We start from the raw sequence: 21,924 nt of genomic DNA on the forward strand, positions 1-21,924 counted from the left end.
CTTGAGGTTTTAGTGGCCTCTCAAAGAAAATGCCTTGCAAAATGTTTCCATGCTGGGCCCTTCCATCTTTCCATGTTACTTCCTTAGTTATGTTCTCTTTCACCCAGACTTGCTTGCTGGGTCTTATACACATTAGGCCATCTCCCACCTCAGTGTCTTTGTCCAGACCTTCCCCTACTCCTGGACGGTTCTCCCTCCACACCTCTGCTTCTGTGGGCCCCAGCTTCCTCTGAGACAGACTTCTGTGTCACATTTAATAGGAAGTCTTTCCTACTCCCTATAGATTCCAGTGCCCTCTGCCCCTGAAATACCTTTGTTTCTCCTTGCCCATCTTCATCCTGTTTCCTCTGGTAGGATGCAAGCCCTGAGGGAAGTCCCTGTGCCCCTGTTTTCTTTAGATGTTACACACTTGCCACAGCCCCTGGAAGAAAGTAAAATGGAGCGTCTCTTCTCCAACAGCCTGAGGGTCCCATGGACTCCGGTCTTCCCAGGCGCCTCTTGGGCTTTCTAGGGCTGCAGAGGTTCCCATGTCCCAATGCGGGGGGCGACCCTGATCCCTGGGTCGGGATCTCTCTGACCTTCTCATGTTCTGTTCTTGGTGACAAAGAGTAAGAAGCCTCATCCCACGCCCATCTGAGGTTCCTCCACATTCCTGAAGACAGTTGTTGAGTCCTCCCTAAGAAGTGTCTAGAAAGAGCCTCCTCCCAAAGTATGATTTCTTCCCAGTTTGGGTTTGTCTCTCTCCCCTTGGGGGATAGGCAGCTGGGCAGCCTAACTTAAACATGTGACCCTGAACAAAGACCACTGTCCCCTTAAAGGTCCAGGTGTCAAGAGTGCTCTTTGTGCCCTTGTTGTGGACACTGATTTTCACAAACCAAAGATGTCCTCCCTGGCAGGGAAAGAGGGAGTCACCAGGAAAGGAGGGAGCAAGGGACAAGTCTGTATGTGTGAATGTCCACATGTGCTCATGTGGAGGTATCCCTGGTCACTGGGCTTCTTGTCTCCCACCAAGGGAGCCTGTTCAGACGGACGGTAGCGCCTCCTTCCTTTTCTGGCTTCCTTCCCTGAGAAGTCAACTGGCTCATAATCAGCCCTAGCGTGATGTGGGATAAAATTGTCCTGGGGCTGCTATTAGTAAGTTGTTTGGACTTTAGGAGAGTAGAGAGTCCTGGGGGCTGCCTGGATGCTGGGAATGCAGAGATTGTCTACAAGGGGCATCTCTCCAGGTGGGCTCCCCTCCTCCAGCTGTGACTGCCCTTCTGTGTCAGGCCCTTCAACATGATCATTCTTCCCTGTCTGCCTGGTGCCCTCTTTGATTGACTTTAGGATTTCAGGTCCAGGTGGGGATGGCGAATGATGTTACCCAGTTTAGGTAGATCCTGAGGTAACTGATGATTTCTCATTCCATGAGGGAGAGCTGGGAGGAGAGCCATGTTCTATCTGAGAGGTGCATGCCAGGAACCCCTGATCAGGGACTGCCCTTGTCTGGAGCCCAGGCGGGGGAGGCACTAGACTCACCGCAAATGAACTGTTTTCCTTTATGGATATCCTGGCTCTGGACCAGAAGGAGTAAGGCACATAAACCAAGAAAATATTTTCTGGTCATTCTCATTATCCAAGTTTCCTTATGCAGTTACACTTGGCCTGAGGCTCCAGCAGGTGCCAGGGCAGAAAGTACTGGGAATCCTGCTCTTGAACCAGGTAGATCGACATCTGCTTCCTAACCTGCTTGGCACACTTCTTGGAACATTATAAGAGCTCTCAAAAAGCTTCTTTTCTAAACTTCCCCTAATCTGGGGCTCTTGGGACCCCCCCTTCTTCCTGGCAGCAGAAGAGATGCCCCTTGGGAGAAGGGACTGCTTTCTCCCTTCATTCTGTATTCTAGCACCTTGTCCCATATTAGACACATCTCAGAAATCTGAGAAATGGTCAGTCATTGATCCGTCCTGCCCAAGACCTTTTCCCGGATCTGTCCCTCTGTGTTTTGGCTTGCATGCACCCAGCCCAGAACTGCGCCCTTCCGGTTTGGAGCCAAGACTTTGGACAATGCCCAGCAGAAGGCGACTTCTGCCCCTTGAACACCTGTTCTGTCCCTCTTGTATCCTTGAAATTCTCTTGAATGGCAGATGATCAGGCAATGACCTCAGTGTCCTAATGTCTCCCCCGTGATCCCTGCTAGGCCTCCTCGGCAGTCCAGTTCAGCCAGAGCTGGAGCCCACTCAGGTGACACTCACACCTGGCTGTATCCTGACCCTTGGGGCTATGGCTTGAGGACCAAGGGCCTGTCCCAGGGGAAGCAAGTTGGGGGAGGAGGCCTGGGAAGAGGGACCGAGAGCAACCACTGGGAAAAATGGCCCTCTGGCATTGCACTGCTGCTGTTGCTAGATGTGGTAACAGTGAGATAGACATGGCAACCTCTCTTGGGGATAGCGCCACCCTTGCCCCAACACTAGAGCAAAGGGCCTAAAAGAGTACCTGGGAGAAGCAAGGACATCAGATGAACTGGGTTGACTGCCCACTGGGGTGGTTCCTGGAGAAAGTCATCTCAAAATGCTGGAATCTTGTGCTCTGGGCCCCAGGTGCTAGACATCCAGTAAGTGAGGACAAAGGGTGGAGGGTTCCTGAGTCCATGAGAAGCCCTGTTTGTGATCCTGCCATATCCAGCCAAGGGTCCCCCAACCTCAAAGGTGTATTTGTTTATAGCTCAACCTTAGAAAGCCTTGTACTGAGGAACAGGAAGATCATTCCCCAGAAATGTGAATGTAGAAGAAGGTGACATCCTTCCTAAATGCATGCAAGGTCATTCCTGTCTGGGTGGTGTTGGTAGATGCAGGTTTTAAGGCAGTGGCCTGGTGGTGAGGGGATGGGCATCATATGGCACAGTGTAGGCCAGGGATGAAAATGTCGGTTCCTGTACTATCTCCCTTGGCCTTGTGGGCCCCTTAGTTCTCCTAGGACTTAACTCCCCCAGCCCCGGTGGGCCCAGTATTAGGCAAAAGGGTGAGTGAGAAGCCAGGAAGGTGAGTCAATGTGGTTTATTGCCAGGCCCATGGCAGGGACCGTCCCCACACTCTCTGGGCTTGGACAGAACCTGAGAACTGGGATGGTGCCAGCTGAGCTGAGTGCATCTGGAAGCAGGAGCCATGGCTGGGGTCAGCCCTGGTATGGCTGAGGCCTGGCATGGGTCTGTGGGGGGTAGCATTTGATTTGGCATCTTGCCTGTGGCCTGGTAGTCTCTGAATTTGGGGCTGATGTCGGCCAGTTGGTCAGGCTGGTGTTTGGGCCTGGATCCAGAAGGTCTGCTGAAGTCCAGCAGGTCTGGAGGGTCTGAGAGAGAATGGGAAATACTGTCCTCTGGTCAGCAGCAAGACTTCTGACTACAGGTGGTAGTGCAGCAGGCGGGTTTGCAGCAGACGGGCCGGCAGAGGAGGGACACACTGGAGGTGGGGCGGCAGCAGGTGGAGGCTGGGCAGCAGGACGGGGCGCAGCAGCAAGAAGAGGAGGAGGATGTGGTGGTGCAGCAAGAGGGTTTGCAGGAGAGGGGCACACAGCAGGAGGATGAACCACACACGGGCCGGCAGAGGAGGGTGATGCAGGAGGCTGGGCGACAGCAGCTGGGCTGGCAGCAGCTGGAGGCCGGACAACAGGTTGTGGTCACACAGCAGCTGGGCTTGCAGCACACGGGCAGGGCCAGGCAGCAGCTGGGCTGGCAGCAGAGAGGCGTGCAGCAGCAGGACTGCACCGCACAGGGAGAGGCAGTGAAACTAGGGGCTTGGCAGCAGGAAGACCCGCAGCCAGAGGACTGGCAACAGGTTGGAGAGCAGGAGGAGGTACAGGTGGCCTGGCAGGGGCTAGGTTCACAAGCTGGCTGGCAGGAGGTGGGCAGGCAGCAGACTGGGCGGCACACGAGGGTCAGGCAGGAGGCCGGCTGGCAGCAGGAGGTTGAGTAGTAGGAGCCAGGTTCACAGCAGCTCTCTGGGCAGTCGTCCAGCTGCCAGGATGAACCCGTGCAGGAACGGGGCAAGCAGACATTGCTGCTACAGCTCACGTCACTGGAGCACACTGAGGTGGCTGAGGCGGTGGGCATGCAGGGTCTGGAAAAGCAGGTGTCTGCCATGGTGGGAGCAGTTGTGTGTGTGTGTGTGTGTGTGTGTGTGTGTGCGTGTGTGTGAGAGAGAGAGAGAGAGAGAGAGAGAGAGAGAGAGAGAGAGAGAGAGAGAGAGAAGGAAGATGTAGGACTGGGGTGAAGGTGGCACAGCCTGGTGGGCTCTTATATCCCTCTGGCAGCAGGATGTGCCAAGGGGAGCCCAAGCCTTCTTCCCTGTTGTTGTGTAGGGCTGCTTCCCTCCGAGCCCATCATTAGGTGATGATGCTATTGTCCAGGAGATGGCCAGTGGCCCATAAACAGCTTCCATTGGTTTTCCATTCTCACCTTTAGTAAATATCGCTGAGTCCCCCTCCCTAGGACAGTTCTGCTTCCTGTGGGGAGGGTAGGCAGAATGTCCCTTGCTCCTTCATCGCCCCCATCCCACTTCTCCAACTTTATCAGTCCATCCAGGCCCTCGTGGTCATTGAGGCTGAGCCCGGACCCTCACCCTTCTTCCTCAGTGAGCCTCCATTCTCTCTCTCACTCTCAGACCAGGGGGTCCCAGCATACACACCCGTGTCCCCAGGAGACTCTCAGTTTCCACAGTCCTCATTTGCCTCCAGAATGCATTCACTTTTCAAGCCCCTTGCAGTCTGGCCCTCTCCTCTCTTTCCAGCCTCATGCCCCACTCTCCCCCAGGGACTCTGCCGTCCAGTGGCCCCAACCTCCTGGACGCTCCATGAATTAGACCCTTCTCTCTGGGCTCTGGCATTCTCTCTAGCCATCCCAGGACCCGGACCACCACTTCTGTAGGAAGTCTCCCTAAGTGCTCTTCATGCTAGTGACCCCATCGGAGGGCCCTTTGTCTGTTCTGTATGTGGCTCGGAGGTAGCCTTATCTGAGGCTAGGACAGAACTGTCCCCAGGACAGGACAGAACTGTTTCCTGCGGTCCTAGGCTGGCGGGGGCCTCACTGCCCTTCCCTCCCAGAGGTGGACAGTGGGGTCTCTCCTAGCTGGAAGCATCCAGCTGCTTTCCACAGTAAGCTTCTCTCTCCAAGAGGAGTCCAGCGGGGGGAGGCTCCTGGGGAAGCTAACCCTAACCCTAACCCTAACCCTAACCCTAACCCTAACCCTAACCCTCAAATGGGGGAGGGGCCTTCTCAAAGGAAAGGATGGTTTGCCTTTATTTGTACTCAAGTGCTGGCACACAGTAGGAGCCTAATGAGTGCTTACTGACTGACTGACCGTCCCCACAACCCAGTTCCACTGCTGACCCAGTGGGTGCTCAGCTTGTCTGGGGAGTCTGCAGCCCCTAGCCAAGCAGGTGGGAAAGTGGGTTCCCCAGAAGTGTCTTCAGGGGCTCTCCCAAGGGAAGGTGGTTGAAGGATGGCAGAGGCTTGGGAACGACCTTTCCTGGGCCTTCCTTGAGTCTGGGCAATGGGCCTTTGCTGCCCAGATCCTCCCTGCCCCCAGCCCTGGCTGCTGGGCAGCAGCAGCTCCCAAATTCAGCTTGAATTTGGTTTTTCCAATCAATTGATCAACTTTTCTTAAGCACCTTCTGGATACCAGAGCCTGCTCTAAGCTCTGAGGATATAAAAAGAAGCCAAAGACAGTCATTGCCCTCAGGGAGCTTCCAATCTAAATGGAGAAGACAAACCAAGCTAAATGCAGGATGAAGGAAAGGCAGGGAATGGAGAGGTGGGGGGGGGGGGCTCTGTCGCCCTGTGCCCCCTCCCCTGTGGCCTCCCTCTGAGGGCAGACCAGAGAAGGGAAGGAAGCCCTGACAGAAAGGGGCACCTTAAGGAGCCCGAGCTCTGACAGGCCCTCCCAAAGTAAGATTTCTAAGAACCATTGAGATGGTTAAACCCCTGGAGACTTTTTTTTCTGGCAAGATAGAGAGGCTGGGGTCTCTGTGGGGTCTCTGTGGGGTCTCTGTGGGGTCTCTGTGGCCTCGTGTGAAGCCCTGCCTGGGCAGAGATCCCTTCCCAACAAGGACCACCAGCTGACCTGGGTCTCCTACTCCCGGCAGTCTGCTCCATGCTGGGATATCCTGGGCTCAAGCGGGAACCCGCCCCTGCTGGTGCCCCAGTTCTGGCCTCCTTCCCACACTGCAGCCTTCCTAGCATGTGAAGACACATCCCAAGGGTTTGCTTTCCCTGGGAGACGCTCCAGCAGTTTCTCCAACTCGAAGGGCCTCAGAGTCTCCATCTGGTCGACTTTGCGCAGGAGTGGTCTGGATAGGGGGATCCGAGTGAGAAAATGTCCGGATTCTCCTCTTCTGTGGTGTAGACAGAACACTGGCTTGGTGTGTATTAAATATCTACTGCAACTCTGTGGGAGTTCCTACTTTACAATTGAGGAAACTGAGGCAGGCAGAGGTGAAGTGACTTGATCAGGGTCACACAGCTCCTAAACGTCTAAGATCAGGTTTGCCCTGGGTCCCTCCTGACTCCAGACCCAAGGCTCTAGCCATTGTGCTGGCCAACTGCCTCTGAGGGCAGAAAGACCTGGGTCCTCATCTGCAGAATGGCACTCATCATACCTGATGTCCTCTGCTGCCCTTCCTGTGGTGCCACAATACCCTTCCCTGGCACTGAGTAACAGATGCCCAGCAGCCAAGGGAGAGGGAGGCTGCCAGGGGACAGGAATCCACAACCCTGGTGGGCAGGAGAAGGAAACATTTACAGGGGTGGGAGAAGCCTCTTCAGCAGGATTAGACTCAGTTTTAGATGCCAAGCTTGCCCCTGGGCCAGGATGGATGGGAAAGTAGGTGTGCCCGGCCCTGCTCTGCAGGCAGCCAGGGAGTCCAGGTGTGCATGGCTGGGTGCTGCCAATGCTGCTGCCAACTGTCTATCTGATATGATCAGGAGACACCTCTCCCAGTGGTTGCATCTTTCCATCACCCAGGATGCCCTGAAGCTGGCACTTCTGAGGTTTCTAAGAATAAGCATTAACTGTTTCTATGGAAGAGCTCAGACATTTAAGAAGCTCAGAATGAAATGTGGACCTTGTGGATGCAGGAAGTCCAGACACTCCAGTTCTCTTTCTGGGGGTCCTTGGAGACCCTGACACATAGTAGGCTCTTGCTAAGTGCCACTCGGCCTTGATAGGAGAGCTGATTCATTGGATTCATCGATTCTGCTTCTGCCCTGGCCTTCACCTTGAAAATGGGGATGAGCATGCTCGCCTCCCCTCAGGGGTCAAGTCCCTGGAGCTCAGACCCCCTGGGTGCTTGGGGCCTCCAAGCCAAGCCACCCTGGAGAAGGGTCTGGCCCCTGGGGAAGGCCTCCCTCCAGGCTGGTGGCTCTGACTCCCCTAATACAGATCCTTCTTTTCTGTAGAGGCTCTGTGGCCCAAATCTGCCTCCCTGAGCCTCCCTCCATTGACCCCGCTGGCCAGGCTGCTCCCTCTCCCAAGGGCCAACAGCCCTGAAGGTCCTTCTATGACACATGACCATTAAGCTGAGCATTCCCAGTTTCTTTTTTGTCATGAAGAAATTATGATTGTGATGGAGGAGAGGGTCAGCCCTGGGGGAACCGCAGACCAATACCCATGTCCCCCTGCCCCATCCACACATGCAGGGGTCAAGGTCTCACAGTCCAGGGCTGGGCCCAGGTCGCAGGCTGACTAGACATGAGGGTCAGACTAGTGAGTCTCCATCTGCCCGTATTGGGGCAAGGTGGGCTCAGGGGCTTCTGGTGATTTTTCTCTTCCTCCCTAAATAAAAGGAACCTGGAGTTTCTCCCAATTCACCTTTCTGAGGACATTCTCCCCCAGATCTGAGAGAAATCAGCTACCTCATTATCCTCCTCTTGGCCACTTTTGTATCCATCACCGATTCCTTCCCAAACTCTGCCTGTTGAAATTCTGTCTGTCCTTCAAGGCCTAGCCTGGGGGCTACCTCCCTGAGGAAGCCTCCCAGACCCTCTGGCTAGGATGTCCTCTCTCCCAGAAAGTTTGAGGCCTCTTAGTACCCAGAAAGTGTGGCAGCGTTTGGAGGACAGGGGATGCTGTTGCTATTCATCTGTATGACCCCAGGGCCTGAGCCTCTTGCCTCTCTCAGGGCTGACACCAACATCCTTGCAAAGACATTGGGGTAGGGCGCCCCTCCCTCAGGCAATGGGAGGGTAGGAGAGCAGAGCAGCTGTGGATGCCCTTACCCCTTTTCTGGCTAAGAGCTGTGGCACCAGTGGTCACCCATGGCCACTATTGGTCAAGGACTCAGGATTAATCTTGCCTCAGTGTTCTCATTTGCCAAAGTGTGTGTGTGGGGGGGGGGGGGGATTTGACCTGGATAACTTTCTAGCTTGAAAACAATGATCTGTCCACTGGAACTCCTTCAGGAAGAAGATCTGTTGTCTTCTCCACCCAAAGACAGTTTAGAAGAGGTAGGAAATGAAGCCAAGTCCCTTGGACCTAAGCATGCCTGATTCGCCTAATGACACAACCGGTCCTCATGTGACCTTGGGTCACCTCCCCCACAGACTAACTGGAGTGGGAGCCTTGGGGCACAAGGCCTGGGATATCTTGGGACTCCTTGCTCCTTCATGATACTGATAGCATCTCCCTGGTCATTCAGCAGGTGCTCAATAAATGCTGTCATCATTGGGATCAAGACAACTATGACCGCTGGCTGTGCAAGCCTTTGCTGTGTACAGGCTGAAGAAGAAGCCGGGGTGGGGGTGGAAGGAGAGCAGGGTATCTCAGGAAAGGGGAGGTGAACCTTGACCCCAAGGATGCCCCAGGGGCTGGGCTAGGCCCTCAGAGTCTCTGCAGCCACCCTCCCTTGTCCACCTACAGATCTGCGTCCCTTAGACATCCTGTCTGAAGTTGTCCCCCAAAGTGGCAGTGCTCCTTCTGGAGGCCTAAGGATGGTTCAGGCCCAGGGGGCCCGGGGCTTCCATCTGTCTGCCGCCTACAGCCCCCTCCTGCTGAGCTTCCCAGCTTCCAGAATCTTTCTATACTGTGACCTCTTCCCTGAAGAATTCTCCATCATTGTCACCCTGAAGGTCCTCAGTCTCCCACCCAAGGTCAGTAACTCAGGCTAAGGTAGTTCAGGCTCCCAATGGGAGGGGGGGGCATAGGGGAGGAGCAGGGATGGGATGTCTGTTCATGCCATCCACATCTGGCCTGATGGGCTGTGATCGATGGAGGAGCCAAGGGTGGGGCAGGGCACATCCTGGTGGGGTGACCCTCACAAGACCCCCTCCGCCCCAGACGTATCTCCCACTGTGGGAGAATGTGGCACCCACAGAGACCTGCCTAGCTGGGACTGAGCCTGGCTGCTAACCTTCAAACGAGGCCAAGTCGGCATCTGTAAACAAGGGGACCCCTGCCTCCCTGGCCCTTGAAGTGACCACTAGAATCGCCAGCACGCAAACAGGGGTGGAAGGGAGAAAAATAGTGTGAGGGAGAGAGAAAAGGGGAGGGAGGGAATGACTGAGGGATGTGTCAGTAAGCCAAACCTGTCTCTGGGCCTGGTTCCCTCACCCCTCCAACCCCTTCCCTGTGCCTCCCTAGGGATGCTGCTGGGATCCAGCCCTTGATCCTTCATCCCCAGAAAGGGAGGGAGGAAGGGGTCTCTGGGGTTCTGTGCCTGCACCTACCCCTAACCCCTCCTTTGGCTGGAGCTGTCCCCTTCATGGTAGAAGCCTGCAGGTCTGCTGGGAGGGGGCAACCCCCCCACCCCACCCCTGTCTGGCCTTTGCAGAAAAACGAGTACATCTTCACGGTGGTGGAGGAGGTGGGAGACACCCTGCTGCTGGGCCTCCGCTACTCCCCCAGCAAGCTGCACTTCATCTTCCTGAGCCCGGAGGTGTCGGGCAGCTGGCAGACCCGGGTCACCTTCCAGGACATCCCCCTGACTGACAATCACTGGCACACCCTGGTCCTGGCCGTGTCCGAAGGCTCCTTCTCCCTCACTGTGGACTGCGGGGTGCCCACAGATGTGTAGGTGCTGGGGAGGGGGGGTTGTGGGGTGGGGTGTGGGGTACATCTGTGTGCCATGTATGTGATGTGTGTCTGCCTGTGTGATTTTGATGGTATGTGTTTGTGTATGGAGTGAGGATGTAGGGATGAGTGTTGGGGGGGTGTTTGATGTTTGTGATGCGTGGGGTGGATGTGGTGTGTGCGATGTGGGTGGTGTCCAGTGTATTTGTGTGTCTAGGTATTTCTGGGTATTTGTGTGGTGTGTGAGGTGGGAGGTTGACTGTAGGTTAGTGTCTGCCTAGATCTGGTGTGTGGTGTGTGCAGGCACACATGCATGGGGTCCGTGTGGGGGTCCCCATCTTCTCTCTCCTCTTAGATGGGTTTCTATGCACACCTGACCCTCCCCAGGACTAAGGTGGGGGTGAAACCGTGGCCCCTGGTCCTAGACGCTCCCCCTCACATGCTTCATGGGAGAAGCCTCACTTAGTCCCAGTGTAGAATGGGGGTCAGTGGGAGCCCTCCTTTCCTTGCTAAGGTACAAGGTGAGGCAGATGGACAGGTATAAGCAGGAACAGGTGTCTCCAGAGGCAGGCTCGGAGGTCTAACCTCTCACAGGGACTTGAGGCAGGCAAAACATCCAGGCCCAAGGGGTCTCCCCAGGGTGTCCCCAGGCTTGAGGACAGCTCCTCCTTAGGGGAAAGGGTAGAGACTTTCCAAACTGCCTCCTCTCATTGGCCTTGGAGTCTGAGACAAGGTTGGCTTTGCCCAAGATCCGGGGTGCGAAGGGACCTTCTAAGGGGGATGTTTCCCCTGGCCTCGCCTCCATCTTGTTAAAATCTGAATTGTTCAAGACATGAGAAGCACTCCTCTCCTTTGGGAAGGATAGGAAGGGTCCTGCCCCCACTTACACAGCCCCATTTCCTGCCTTCAGGATTGTCGACACCCCATTCCCAATGACATTGACCATGAAGGGGTCTCGGTTTTTCATTGGGAGTCGACGGAGAAAGAAGGGCATCTTCACCGTGAGTACTGGCTATGAAACCAGGCTCCCTCCCCCACCTCCCGCAGGATCATCCCCTTCCCAGGGTATCTGAGCTTTTGGGGGTACCCTGGAATCCTCCTTGTGGAGATGTCCTCCAGGCTGAAGGGAAAGTGAGGAACAGTGAGGAGGGAAGGCTATTTAAATACATGCTTCTCGGCTGCTCTGTAATGAGGTCACGGGCAGAAAGGGCCGCCCCTGAGGTGGGACCACTGCAGAATCTCTGGCCTCCCCAAGATTCCCCCCTGGGGAGTCCATTATTGTTCCTCCTCACTGCTTACCCTGATGCTTTAGAGAACACTGGAAGCATCTGAATTTGGGATTGGGAAGACCTCAGTTCAAATCCTGCTTAGATGTTTATTAGACTTCTATGGGACTTTGAGCAAATCACTTCATTCTATGAGCCTCATTTCATCCCTTTCTTCATTGAGGAGGTGGGACTTGATCTCTAAGGTCCTATCCATGTCTGAATTTCTGAACTTAGGGAGTTCCCCTCCCCTAAAGTCTTTCTCCTAGAGAGTCCTTATAAAATCCCAATGTGGACCTGTCCTCCTCCAGATTAGAAAGAGGCCCAAAAGCATGGATACAGATGACCCCCCCAGTCACTTTTACAATGTTTGCCCCTTAATGATTGACTTTTGCTTTTTAAAAATATCTCATTTATGGAAACTAATGATCATCTCCCCTTCCTTCCCTTTGCCCGGATGGATGGTGGCATTTTCCAGAGATCAAGCTCCATCCTGGCACCTCTCCCTCTTTTCCCAGGGCTTGTTGAGGCAGCTGGTGCTGCTGCCAGGCTCCGATGCCACCTCCCAGATGTGTCCAAGCAGGAATTCCCGGCTGGCTGTGCTGTCCATCCCCTCGGTCCTGCAAGATCTCACAGCCGTATCAGAAGATGAGATTCTCAACTATCCTTATGGTGAGCCAGCATCCTCAGGGGTCACAGTGCTGCTGAGGACCCTGGGTACATGGCCCTGGGCATGGTCCCCGACTGAACTGCCAATGTGATGTGGGGAGATGTGGGCAAGGTCACAGACCAACAGGAGGATTCCAAACCCAAAGGGGCTGCAGCATCCATGGTGGAATGCCAACTTGGAGGCAGATGCCACAGCTTACAAATCCACAGGCTTCGGCCACAGCTCAATGATTAGATCTGCCTCTGGGAGAGACCAAGGTATCTGGGCAGCCAAGACAGGGAGCTACAAGTGCTCAGTCGGACAGGGTTTGGGGCCTACCTGCTGAGGTGAAGTGAGTGGAGATCCTGCCACCAGACTAGGGAGGTGTGCCCAGGCTACAGTGGGTCTGACAAAAAGCAGGGTGCTTAGGGGACAATGCAATAGGATCACAAAAAGCCAGTGGCATCTGCAGCTATTTTAGAAGGCCTGGATGCTGGTCTGTGAAAGGGGGTGACTTTCAGAGAGAAAGAACAGAGGGGAGGGATGCTGGGAGAAGTTTAGATGATATTCATTTTAATCAAGAAAGGAGCTTTAGAGCTGGGAGGTGACAGTCCTCTTATCTCCCACATTGGTCAGGTCCCATCTAGCATTGCAGCCCATTCTGAGGATCCCATGGAGGAAGGGTCTTTTCACACTAGAGAGTCCAGCTTGGAGAGAAGTACTGGCCACATGCCAAGAGGCTGGGAAGCCAGTTGGGCTGGACACCCAAGGATGGGGCTGCTTTTAGGTGGAAAGGGGCAGTGGTAGCAGTGGAGAGGGGCCCAAGCTCTTTGGTCAGGGGAAAGATGACCACATGCTGGGGTGTTGTCATGGGGATTCTGGGTCGGATATGAGAGGAGGCGGTCAAGGTCGCCTTTGTGTCTCAAGACTCTTAAAGCAAATGGTGTTCAGGTGCGAAACCCTCAGACTACCCCTGCCCAGACAAGGGGAAGGTGCTGTGGTCCTTGAGGAGGTCAACCTTTTGAGCTCTGCTCTTGCATGCAGTAGGTCAGGCATTGCCCAGAGTTGACCCTGCTAGGATTGGGGTGAAGCACAGGAGAACATGGTTGGGGAGAGGACAGAAGAGCAGCAGAGGATGGGGAGGCCTGGGAATGGCTCTCCAAAAATGGAAATGCCATTTCTTGGATTTCAACCATGACCAGAAATACTGTCCTTGAAAATCAACACATTTGTGGCCCCTGAAGCAGGATATGACCCTGGAGAACATCATCCAGTGGCCATTGCAACAGCAGCCTCAGACTTGGAAGGAGCCCCTCTATTTCAGGTCATTTCAAGACCAAGCGTGGGTTGGCTGTGACCTCACCACTACTGAGTGTCCGAAGCAGAATTTGAACTCAGATCTTTGGATGTTGAAGGCAACACTCCACCCACTCCCCCAACCTCTCACCTCTGTGACCTCTTCATGTCAGAGCCCACACAAATTCATTTCCATATGTCTTAATTAATTTTGTCTCCCAAGAACCATAATATATGAGTTGGTTATTCCTTCTTTGGGTCTTGTGTTCAGAAGCTGATTTAAAAGTGACTTTGGGCCCTCGACCTCAATGCACTAGGATGGAAGATGCTCGATTCTGGTTTGACGTCTCTCGAAGGGGCCTCTACCTGTGTGTTGGCAATGAATGGAGATCCATGATAGAAGGTGAGGAAGGCAGTCACTTTCTGGGGAGGTGTCCAACCTTCTGGGAGGCCAGGGATGTTCCCAACCCAAAGGCATCAATGAGCAGCCTCAAGGATATGAAGGCTCAGGAAAGAAGTTCAGAACTGGTCAAGTCTGGTCTGTCTAGCTGTATCCCCAGGCAGTCAGGAGAGGTCCAGGGGCCTGGGAATCTAAGGGAAGGAGGTGGGGAAGAAGAGAATTCCTGTGCAAAGCTTTGCTATGAGTCTGGGTCTTAAACTGGAGAAATTGCAAGGAGGTGATATGAAATGCCACCTTACTTACCATATCACCAATGAGCAGACCTTCAGAGCTCTTTGCTTGGGAGGATAGGCACAGGAGGCTTAGGAGGAGAAAGGTTCTACCCTCCATGACAGGCTTCCCACACTTGTGGAGATTTGTCTGGGCAAGTGGAAGGTGGCACTGGTATGGCCCACCCCCCTGTGCCCAAATGCCTCCTAGAACCAAAGTGAGAAACAAGTTGGGCCCTCTCCCCCATTCTCTTTCTCTGTCTCTGTCTGTGTGTGTGTGTGTCTTTGCCTCCGTGTCTGTTTGTCTGTCTGTCTGTCTGTCTGTCTGTCTGTCTCTCTCTCTCTCTCTCTCTCTCTCTCTCTCTCATCTTTCTCTCTGTTTCTCTGTCTCTGTCCGTCTCTTTCTGTCTCTGTCTGTCTCTCTCCCTCCCTCTGTCTCTGTCTCTCTCTGCCTTTCTATCTATCTCTGTCTCTCTTTGTCTCTCTCTGTCTCTGTTTTTCTGTCTGTCTGTCTCTCCGTCTTTGTCTCTCTGTCTGTCTCTGTCTGTCTATCTATCTCTCCCTCTCTCCCTCCCTCTGTCTCTCTCTTTCTTTCTTAGCACTGACAGGGAGGCTGATCCTGTCATGTCCTCTCTCAGAGATTCCTACTGGTTGTTGCCATCCAGATGGGCATCTCCTAATGCCCTGATATTCCTCCCCAGTGGCCCCATGCATTGAGACCTTCCCCCAGCTTGCCCTCTCCTTGACCAACCAAGTTGCCTCCGCAGCTTGTGGAGAGATCCCCACTGACTGTGTTTTCGTTCCCAGCCAAAGTGAAGCTGGACTATGTGGAGGAGTACCAGAGCCTGTCCACCCCCTCTGAGACTATGGGCATCGAGGTCTTTACCATCCCCCAGGTGGGGCTTCTCGCTGCTGCGGCCAATCGCCAGGCCAGTTCCACCATCTACAAGTGGGTGGATGGGAAGTTTGTTTCTTATCAGAACCTTCCCACTCACCAAGCCCAGGCATGGAAATATTTCACTATAGGAAAAAAGGTAAAAGGAACCTGAGTGACTTTCCAGTTCTACTGTAACTCAGCAGAATCTTCAGGGGGCTTTCTCAGGCCGGAAGTCTCTACTTTGCACAAGGTCAATACCAATGGCAGACTCCAGTCAGTGGCTGGGCCAAGGGCTTGAGCATGTTCAGCTGGGCAGGATTGGAGGGTATTCTCATCCTCTGATTCTGGAAGCCTGGGGGGAAGAACATTCTGGTTGGGGGTCCAGATTGCCCTTTGTGCCAAAGAGTCATCAAAAATTAAATACCATCTTGCCCATGACCAACTTTCTAGAAGGACTGCCCCTTCCTTCACCTACTTTGTATCAACTTTTCTTTCTTTCCCTTCATTCCAACCTGTAGGTTTCAAATTCAAAATGCAGGACACCTTTTCACCTCCATTAAATAAAACGTGTTCTAAATAGACTTTATTGTCTATCTGTCCATGACCTTGTATTCTTGCCAAAGAGAATGACATAATTGGGGCTCTGGGGGTATATTATTTAGTCTCTTCTCCCCTACTTACCCCATAGGGGAACAAGGAAATGTAGCCTACTGAAGCTCACTCTTTTAAAATTAAATTTTATTTGAGAAAATAAATAAATATTTGTTTTATCTCCCTGCCATCTTGGGAAAACAGTAACAAAGCCCTTGGAACAAATGGCTAAACAAAACAAATTCCCAAACGCTTGTCTTCTTCTGTCTCTCTGCCAAGAGGCTGGCAGCATTCTTCATTGGTCCTCTGGGGCCAGGGCTGATCATCGTGTTGATCAGAGTTCTTAGGTCTTTCAAAAAATGCTCCTTTTTACAAGACTGTTGGTATTGTATAAACCATCCTCTTGTCTCTGCTTACTTTACACCAGCCTTCCTAGATTTCCTGGAAATCATCCCTTTCGTCATTTCTTATAACACAATGGCTTCCATCACATTCACTGACCATTATCTGTTCATTCATCCCCCCCTCCCCACGGATGGCCGTTCCCTTGGTTTTTAATGCTTTGTCTCTACAGAGAGAACTACTAAAGATATTTTTGTACAGTTGGGTGCTTTTCTTATTTTTTTACTCCCTTGGGGAAATCTCCTAATGGTTATCATGAGGTCAGAAGGTAAGTTCCAAGTTGCTTTCTAGAACGGCTGGGCAACCCCAAAATGCCACCAATGGTTTTTAATAACCTGATTTAATGTACTATATAAACCTTTTTTCAACAGGCTATGCAGGACTGAAAAATCTGTATGGTCCTTTCCAGTTCTAATCAGTAATCACCAGATGTCTATCTTATCTGGTTTTTACAAAAAATCCTATTGAGATCTTCAACTTCTCTTATTTATTTTTTGATTATGCTTGCCAGGTCTGAAAGGCATATGGAGGTCCCACACTATTATGTTTACTGTCTTTCACTCTACAACTTATTTAGCTGAGGGTGGGGCTCTAGACAGAGTGATAGTTTCATGTTAATCCTTCCATCTTTGGCTTTTCAAAGAGATTTTCAAATATGGAGAAGGCTTCCAAAGTTGGCTTTTTAATTTTTATTTTACTCATGTTGCTTAAGAATAAACCAAAGAAGAGGTTCTTAGACTTGTGTCCAGACTGACCTGCATTCCAAGGCAATATATATGATCAATTGGTCTTAAATCTTCAGGGTCTCATGGACCTAGGAGATCCCAAATTCTTCTCATCTTTTTAATTAGAAATGTGATCATAAGTCATTGACTCTGTCAAGAGTATGTTAATAAAGAAACAAATAATTTCCTAATTGAAACAGAGCCAAGGCCTGAGGCTTGGGAAGAGGGGTAGATGGGATAGTGGCTAGGTACTCTAGGCTCTGGGGCCCTTAGGTAGAGGAAGCTCTGACCTGTGTTATATTCCTATAAGCTGAAGCTTCCTGTTGAACGTGTTGATAGAAAACTACCAACTGGAGTCATCAGAACCCCTTCTGAACAGGGAGGCAATAATTGCAGATATGACCAAGCCTCTACCTGTTCCTTGGAGAGTGGGGTGTAGGGAAGGTTGGTGAAGTATGTTCTCCGTGGCAGTAGCTCCTAAGGTCTCTTGTACAGAGAGAAGCAGGATGCAAGGGCTAGGCAAACACAGCCCACCTCCAACTACAAGGTATAGGAAGTAGGAGACCCAGGGGGAGTACCCTAAGGAGCAGATGAATTGTCTAGAGAACAGCTGCCTGGAGAAAGCCTTGAATTTCTAGGTCAGCAAACTCAGGGTACATCCATAAGACAGCAGGGCAGCCTAAAAAAAGCTAAGGGGAGCTGAGGCTGCATTAAATGAGGGAACACCATTAGGCTTGCTGCGTACCTGGCTCTTTGCTGGTCCCTGGGCATACAAAGACAAAGGGAGACAGACCCTGCTGTCAAGGAACTTCTATGCCAACAGGAACAGTACAGCCAGGGGGGTGATGATTGGTCCAGAGAGTCACAAATACCTACCCTTTCTAGAAGGAATGGTGATATTGGTTGGATAATGGTTTCCTGAACAAAAGGAGGCCAGTGGGGAGGAGGGGACATGGGTGCAGCAGCAGGACTAGTGACTGGCACTCACCTGGAATGGTCCAGGGGCATTGTAGAGAACTCAGGGACAGAGGGTGGCCTTGCATGGTGGGACTTGGCTGGGTTTGTGGCCACTACGGAGGGAAGTGGGGGTCCCTGAAACAAGCCTGGGCTCATGGAGATGAGCTCATCTTTTGGCAGGTGACAAGCTAAATAGATTGGTGCTCAGTCAAACTAGGGTCAGCCTCCTGGGCTGTGTCTGCAGCAGGAGGAGCTGGAAGGGTGTGGGTTGAATGACAGTGTGGTTGGGTGGGCTCAGAACTAGCTGGAGGACAGGTTCCTCAAGCAGAGATCCCCGGGGCAGCCAGGTTCCATCCTTAGTCTTGTCTAGGCAGTGCTGCCATCCTCCTGACCTTTAGGGCTAGGTGGCATAGCCTGTCACATTAGCAATGGCAGGAAGTAGGAAAGAACAGCCCTCTGCATGGACAGCAGAGGTGGATCCAGAGGTCTCCTCAGGATGAACTCTCACAGATATAAAGATCAAGAATCAACCTGTGAGCAGGGAACTTCCTCTGCCAATGCAGACTGACCCATCCAGGGAAGAGCCAGGGACAGATAGCAAGGTATGAAGTGAGTAGTCCAAAGTCACACACCCATATGTCAGTGACAGGACTTACCCACAGGCCCTCCTGGCTCTAAATGCAGCTCTCTATAAATATATTAAAAGGAAACTTAAAAAGAATAGACCTAGGTTCTACATTTCAGTTCAGAAAAGCATCAATGATATAAATATAGTTGGGGCATGAATACATATAAAAAGAACCAGGTCTTAGTGGACCCCAGGCTCTACATGAGTGTGAAAAGAGCAGTTGGACAGGTTCATGTGACTTTGGGAAGCTTTAATGGAAGCTGAGAGTGAAGAGCCAAGGAAGGGTTCAGCCTCCTTCCCCAGACAGCATTGCGTGGCCTGTGCTCTGGACCCCCAGAAAAGTATGTGCAAGATGGGATTGAGTGAGGATCAGCTGCATGGGCTGACCATCACTGGCAGGGGGCATGGCAAGTGGGGTGCTGGCAAGAGGCCATTGCTGGTACTTGAAGGGTTCCTTGAGAGTAGGTTTTCTCTGCTTGCCCCTGGGGGACTGAGGAGAAACAATGGGATACTAGGGCAGAGAGAGGCAGGTCTAGGCTTACTGCCACCAATTTCAGGGATGGCATCAGAAGGAGAACATGTCCAGCTCTGCCTGAAGCCTCTAGGGAAGGGCCTCTCCTGCCTCCCCGGCAGCCCCTTCTCTTTGGTCCAATGCCAAAGTTCATTTCCTGACTCCCTTCCTTCCCCTTCTCCATTGTTCTTCTTCTGCCCCTGGGGCCCAATGAACCAATGTCACAGAGATGAGTGTAGTTCTCTACCAGGCTTCTCTTCTCCAAACTGAACCTCAAGGGAGAGAGTCTTCTCATCCTGGCCTCCCTCCTCCGGATATTGTTCAGCTGATCACATCCTTCCTAAACGGTGGTGCTGAACAAAGGGAAACTTGCCAGTGTGGACCAGCCAGAAGAAGATATGCTGGTACCATCACTCCCTTTTCTCTGGAAGCTCTGCCTCTCTTAATGCAGCCAGGTCTCTTTAGTTTAGCTTCCCAGACTGACACACCACATGATAAATTCAGTTGAAGCTTGAAGTCCACCCTGACCACAAGAACTTTTTCAGACAAATTACTATCACCATGCCTCTCCTATCTTGTGTTCATAGAGTTGGCCATTTTTTGAAGATAAAGTCTAAGATTTTATATTTCCCTCTATTAAATTTCATCTCTTTTTGATGTGACTCAGCATTCTAGTGGGCAGTTAGATGGTGCAGTGGATAAGAGCATCAGGCCTGGAGTTAGAAAGACCTAAGTTCCAATCTGGCCTCATTATGATCATTGGTGAGTTACTTCACCCTGTTTGCCTCAGTTTTCATCCATAAAATGAGCTAGAAAACTACTCCAGCATCTGCCAAGAAAATCCCAAATGGGGTCATGAAGAGTCAGACATAACTGAAATGACTGAACAACCATATTCTAAGTTGTCACACCATTTTGGAGCCTACCCTTTGTTATCCTATGTGTTTGCTGTCTACATCACTGTTAAGAATGGCCAATATACCAACAACTCATTGAGTGTGGTGGGCATTCTACTTATTCTGAAGCTGTCAAATCATTCTGGCATCAAATTTCTCGATCTTTGTATAAACAGAGTATGAGTGACTATTGAACCCTTTGCCCAATCTCATCTCCATGACACTGTGGCTTCTCCAGTCCTCCCTGTTCTTGGATATTTTGTATGGATCTCAATGGTTCCTCTTCCTGCTACCCAGTGACTAGTCTAGTGGGGACTAGAGGTGGCCCTTGTCTTCTTCCTCCACAATCAGATCCTCAAGGTGCCAAGACAATGCCAGGCTGCAGGTCCTTGCTTGTCCCATCTCTGTCCAGGAGCTGTCTGTCTAAGGTCCAATTCCTCCAGAAAGCTTTCTTTACCACCAGTTGCTCTTTTCTTGCACCTGCCTCCCTGGCCTTCAGTCAGCAGCAGAGAAGACACTACCTGTGTCCTGGGGGCTTCGGATTCTTGCCTAGAACTTCCTCATCCTTGGCAGTGCTTTCAAGGCTCCCACAGGTAGCACCCTTTGTGGCCATGTGAGTCACCAGCACTAGGAAGTTGTCATCCTCCTGCATGAGGCAGGAAAGGCTCCCTGACCCATCTGGGAGGAGAGATTCTTCAGCGTTGACCCCTGGGCCCTTCCCACTATTCTTGGTATTCCCAGGTCCTTTGTGGGCACTCGGCATCCCCCCCTCCTTCTCCACCCTCCTCAGCTCCTTCAGCAGCAGTCTTCTCCAACGTCAACCTCTGCACTTCCTGGAGCTGCAGGGGCCTTAGAAGCTCCCACAGGAGTGTCAGTCAATGTTGGTGGCCCTCCCTACTCTGCAAATAAAAGGAGTCAGATATGTAGACTTTAAGATTAAAGGTTTAATTTGTCATTTGAAATCTAAATATTAATTTTTCCAGCTGCCATCACTGGTCTGTGTCTCTTTTGTAGAGTATTTGGTATACAAGGCTCCTAATTCCCCTTAGGACGACTATTGCTGCCTCTCTTGTTACTCCAGTATTCCATGTGGCAGATCAGTGGACTGGGCAGCAGTCCATATGCCACTGAAGGGCAATGGGGAGCTATGGAAGGATTTTGAGCAGGGGAAGGAGGGATTGGACCATTTGATAAAGTGATGATGCTTGTCCTTTGTTCTTGAAGAAGACCATGATATCAAAAAGATGATGCCATGATAAGAATTGAATCTGAGTGAGTTGGTGCTGTGCTAAGTCCCAAGTCTCACTGTCTCCTCCAGTCATCTGGATCCAGTGGCCAGATAGGAATCTGGATGACTGGAAATGCCCTGGAGGAGAGGCAATCAGGTAGAAGTGACTTGCCTATGGTCACACAGCTGGTGTCAGTTGTTTGAGACCAGATTTGAACTCCCCTCCTCCAGGCCAGGACTCTATCCACTGTGCCACCAGGTTGCCCTTCTATGGCCTGGAGAAAGGAGAGACATTGATTACTGACCACTAATGTGATCTTTTTGTGCAACACTGTATTATGCAGCCCTCAGGACCCCCAAAGACCCCAGGGTTAGTTCTTGCTAGTAGAGTCTATTCTACAGGAGAGGAAACTAGGTCTGAGAAGCTTACTAGTGTTGCTCAGTTAGAAAGAGGGGGTTTCAAGCGGACTATTCCTGCCTCTAGGGCCCCTCCTGGTATAGGGTGGTGCTTTCCAAGATGAAGGAGACCTAAGGGGGTCTGACACATGCTGGGAGACTGTAGACAAGGGCAAGAATGTGGCAGGGCCTGGTGGGCAGACTCCTGAGGAGCTGAGGGCTGGGCTGTGGCCAGGAGAAGGTGAACTGGGGCTGGGAGGAAAGATCAAGATTTAGGACTCAGGGAGTTCAAGGTGAGAAGAAGCTCCCCAGCGGCCAGACACAGGGTCTCTGGAGGAGGGGACAGCCAAAGCCACAGGCAGGCTGGCTGTCCAGGCAGGCTGGCTGTCCAGGCAGGCATGCCCTCCCTGGGCGGAGTCTCTGACCCTTTAGCTGGTGTCCGGGGCTGCGGTCACTCAGCAGTGCTAGGCTGTGGCTCCATGTCTGTCTCTGCGGTTTGAGAACAAAGAATGGAAGAGTTGAAGGACGTGAGAAGCAGAGGGTGGGGAGAGCTAGAGACTGACTTTTAAACAGGACATCCCCGAGCTGCGTCTGGGACTGGGGGAGGAGGTGGCAGAGAGACAGAGATAGAGATAGACAGAGACAGACAGACAGATACAGAGTCACAGAGACAGAAACAGAGACAGACAGAAACAGATAGAAACAAAGAATCACAGACAGAGAGGGACAGAGACAGACAGAGACAGAGAGACTCAAAAAGAAAGAGACAGGGACGCAGAGCCTTGTAGGTGAGGCAG

At 52.1% G+C, this 21,924-nt stretch overlaps 2 protein-coding genes across 2 annotated transcripts in view; one reads left to right on the plus strand and one right to left on the minus strand.

Annotated features, from left to right (window-relative positions):
- Positions 1 to 2,396: 2,396 nt before the first annotated feature.
- On the minus strand, positions 2,397 to 5,147 carry LOC141489183 (uncharacterized). Its single transcript, XM_074189960.1, has one exon. It carries the CDS (start codon positions 4,115 to 4,117, stop codon positions 3,359 to 3,361), a length of 759 nt encoding a protein of 252 aa, XP_074046061.1. The 5' UTR covers positions 4,118 to 5,147; the 3' UTR covers positions 2,397 to 3,358.
- Positions 5,148 to 8,710: 3,563 nt separating this feature from the next.
- The window catches only part of TSPEAR (thrombospondin type laminin G domain and EAR repeats), a 33,807-nt gene continuing 20,593 nt past the window's right edge, over positions 8,711 to 21,924 (plus strand). The window contains exons 1-7 of the mRNA XM_074190132.1: positions 8,711 to 8,764; positions 8,846 to 9,118; positions 9,799 to 10,037; positions 10,948 to 11,038; positions 11,821 to 11,974; positions 13,519 to 13,650; positions 14,724 to 14,950. Coding sequence (XP_074046233.1) covers positions 8,711 to 8,764; positions 8,846 to 9,118; positions 9,799 to 10,037; positions 10,948 to 11,038; positions 11,821 to 11,974; positions 13,519 to 13,650; positions 14,724 to 14,950 — 1,170 coding nt within the window. The remainder of the gene's footprint in view (positions 8,765 to 8,845; positions 9,119 to 9,798; positions 10,038 to 10,947; positions 11,039 to 11,820; positions 11,975 to 13,518; positions 13,651 to 14,723; positions 14,951 to 21,924) is intronic.

Source organism: Macrotis lagotis, chromosome 5 (genome assembly GCF_037893015.1).
Source record: "Macrotis lagotis isolate mMagLag1 chromosome 5, bilby.v1.9.chrom.fasta, whole genome shotgun sequence".
NCBI lineage: Eukaryota > Metazoa > Chordata > Mammalia > Peramelemorphia > Peramelidae > Macrotis > Macrotis lagotis.

Excerpts from the sequence above, each read along its gene's own strand:
- LOC141489183 (XM_074189960.1), bottom strand. The coding sequence starts at position 4,117 with ATGGCAGACACCTGCTTTTCCAGACCCTGCATGCCCACCGCCTCAGCC.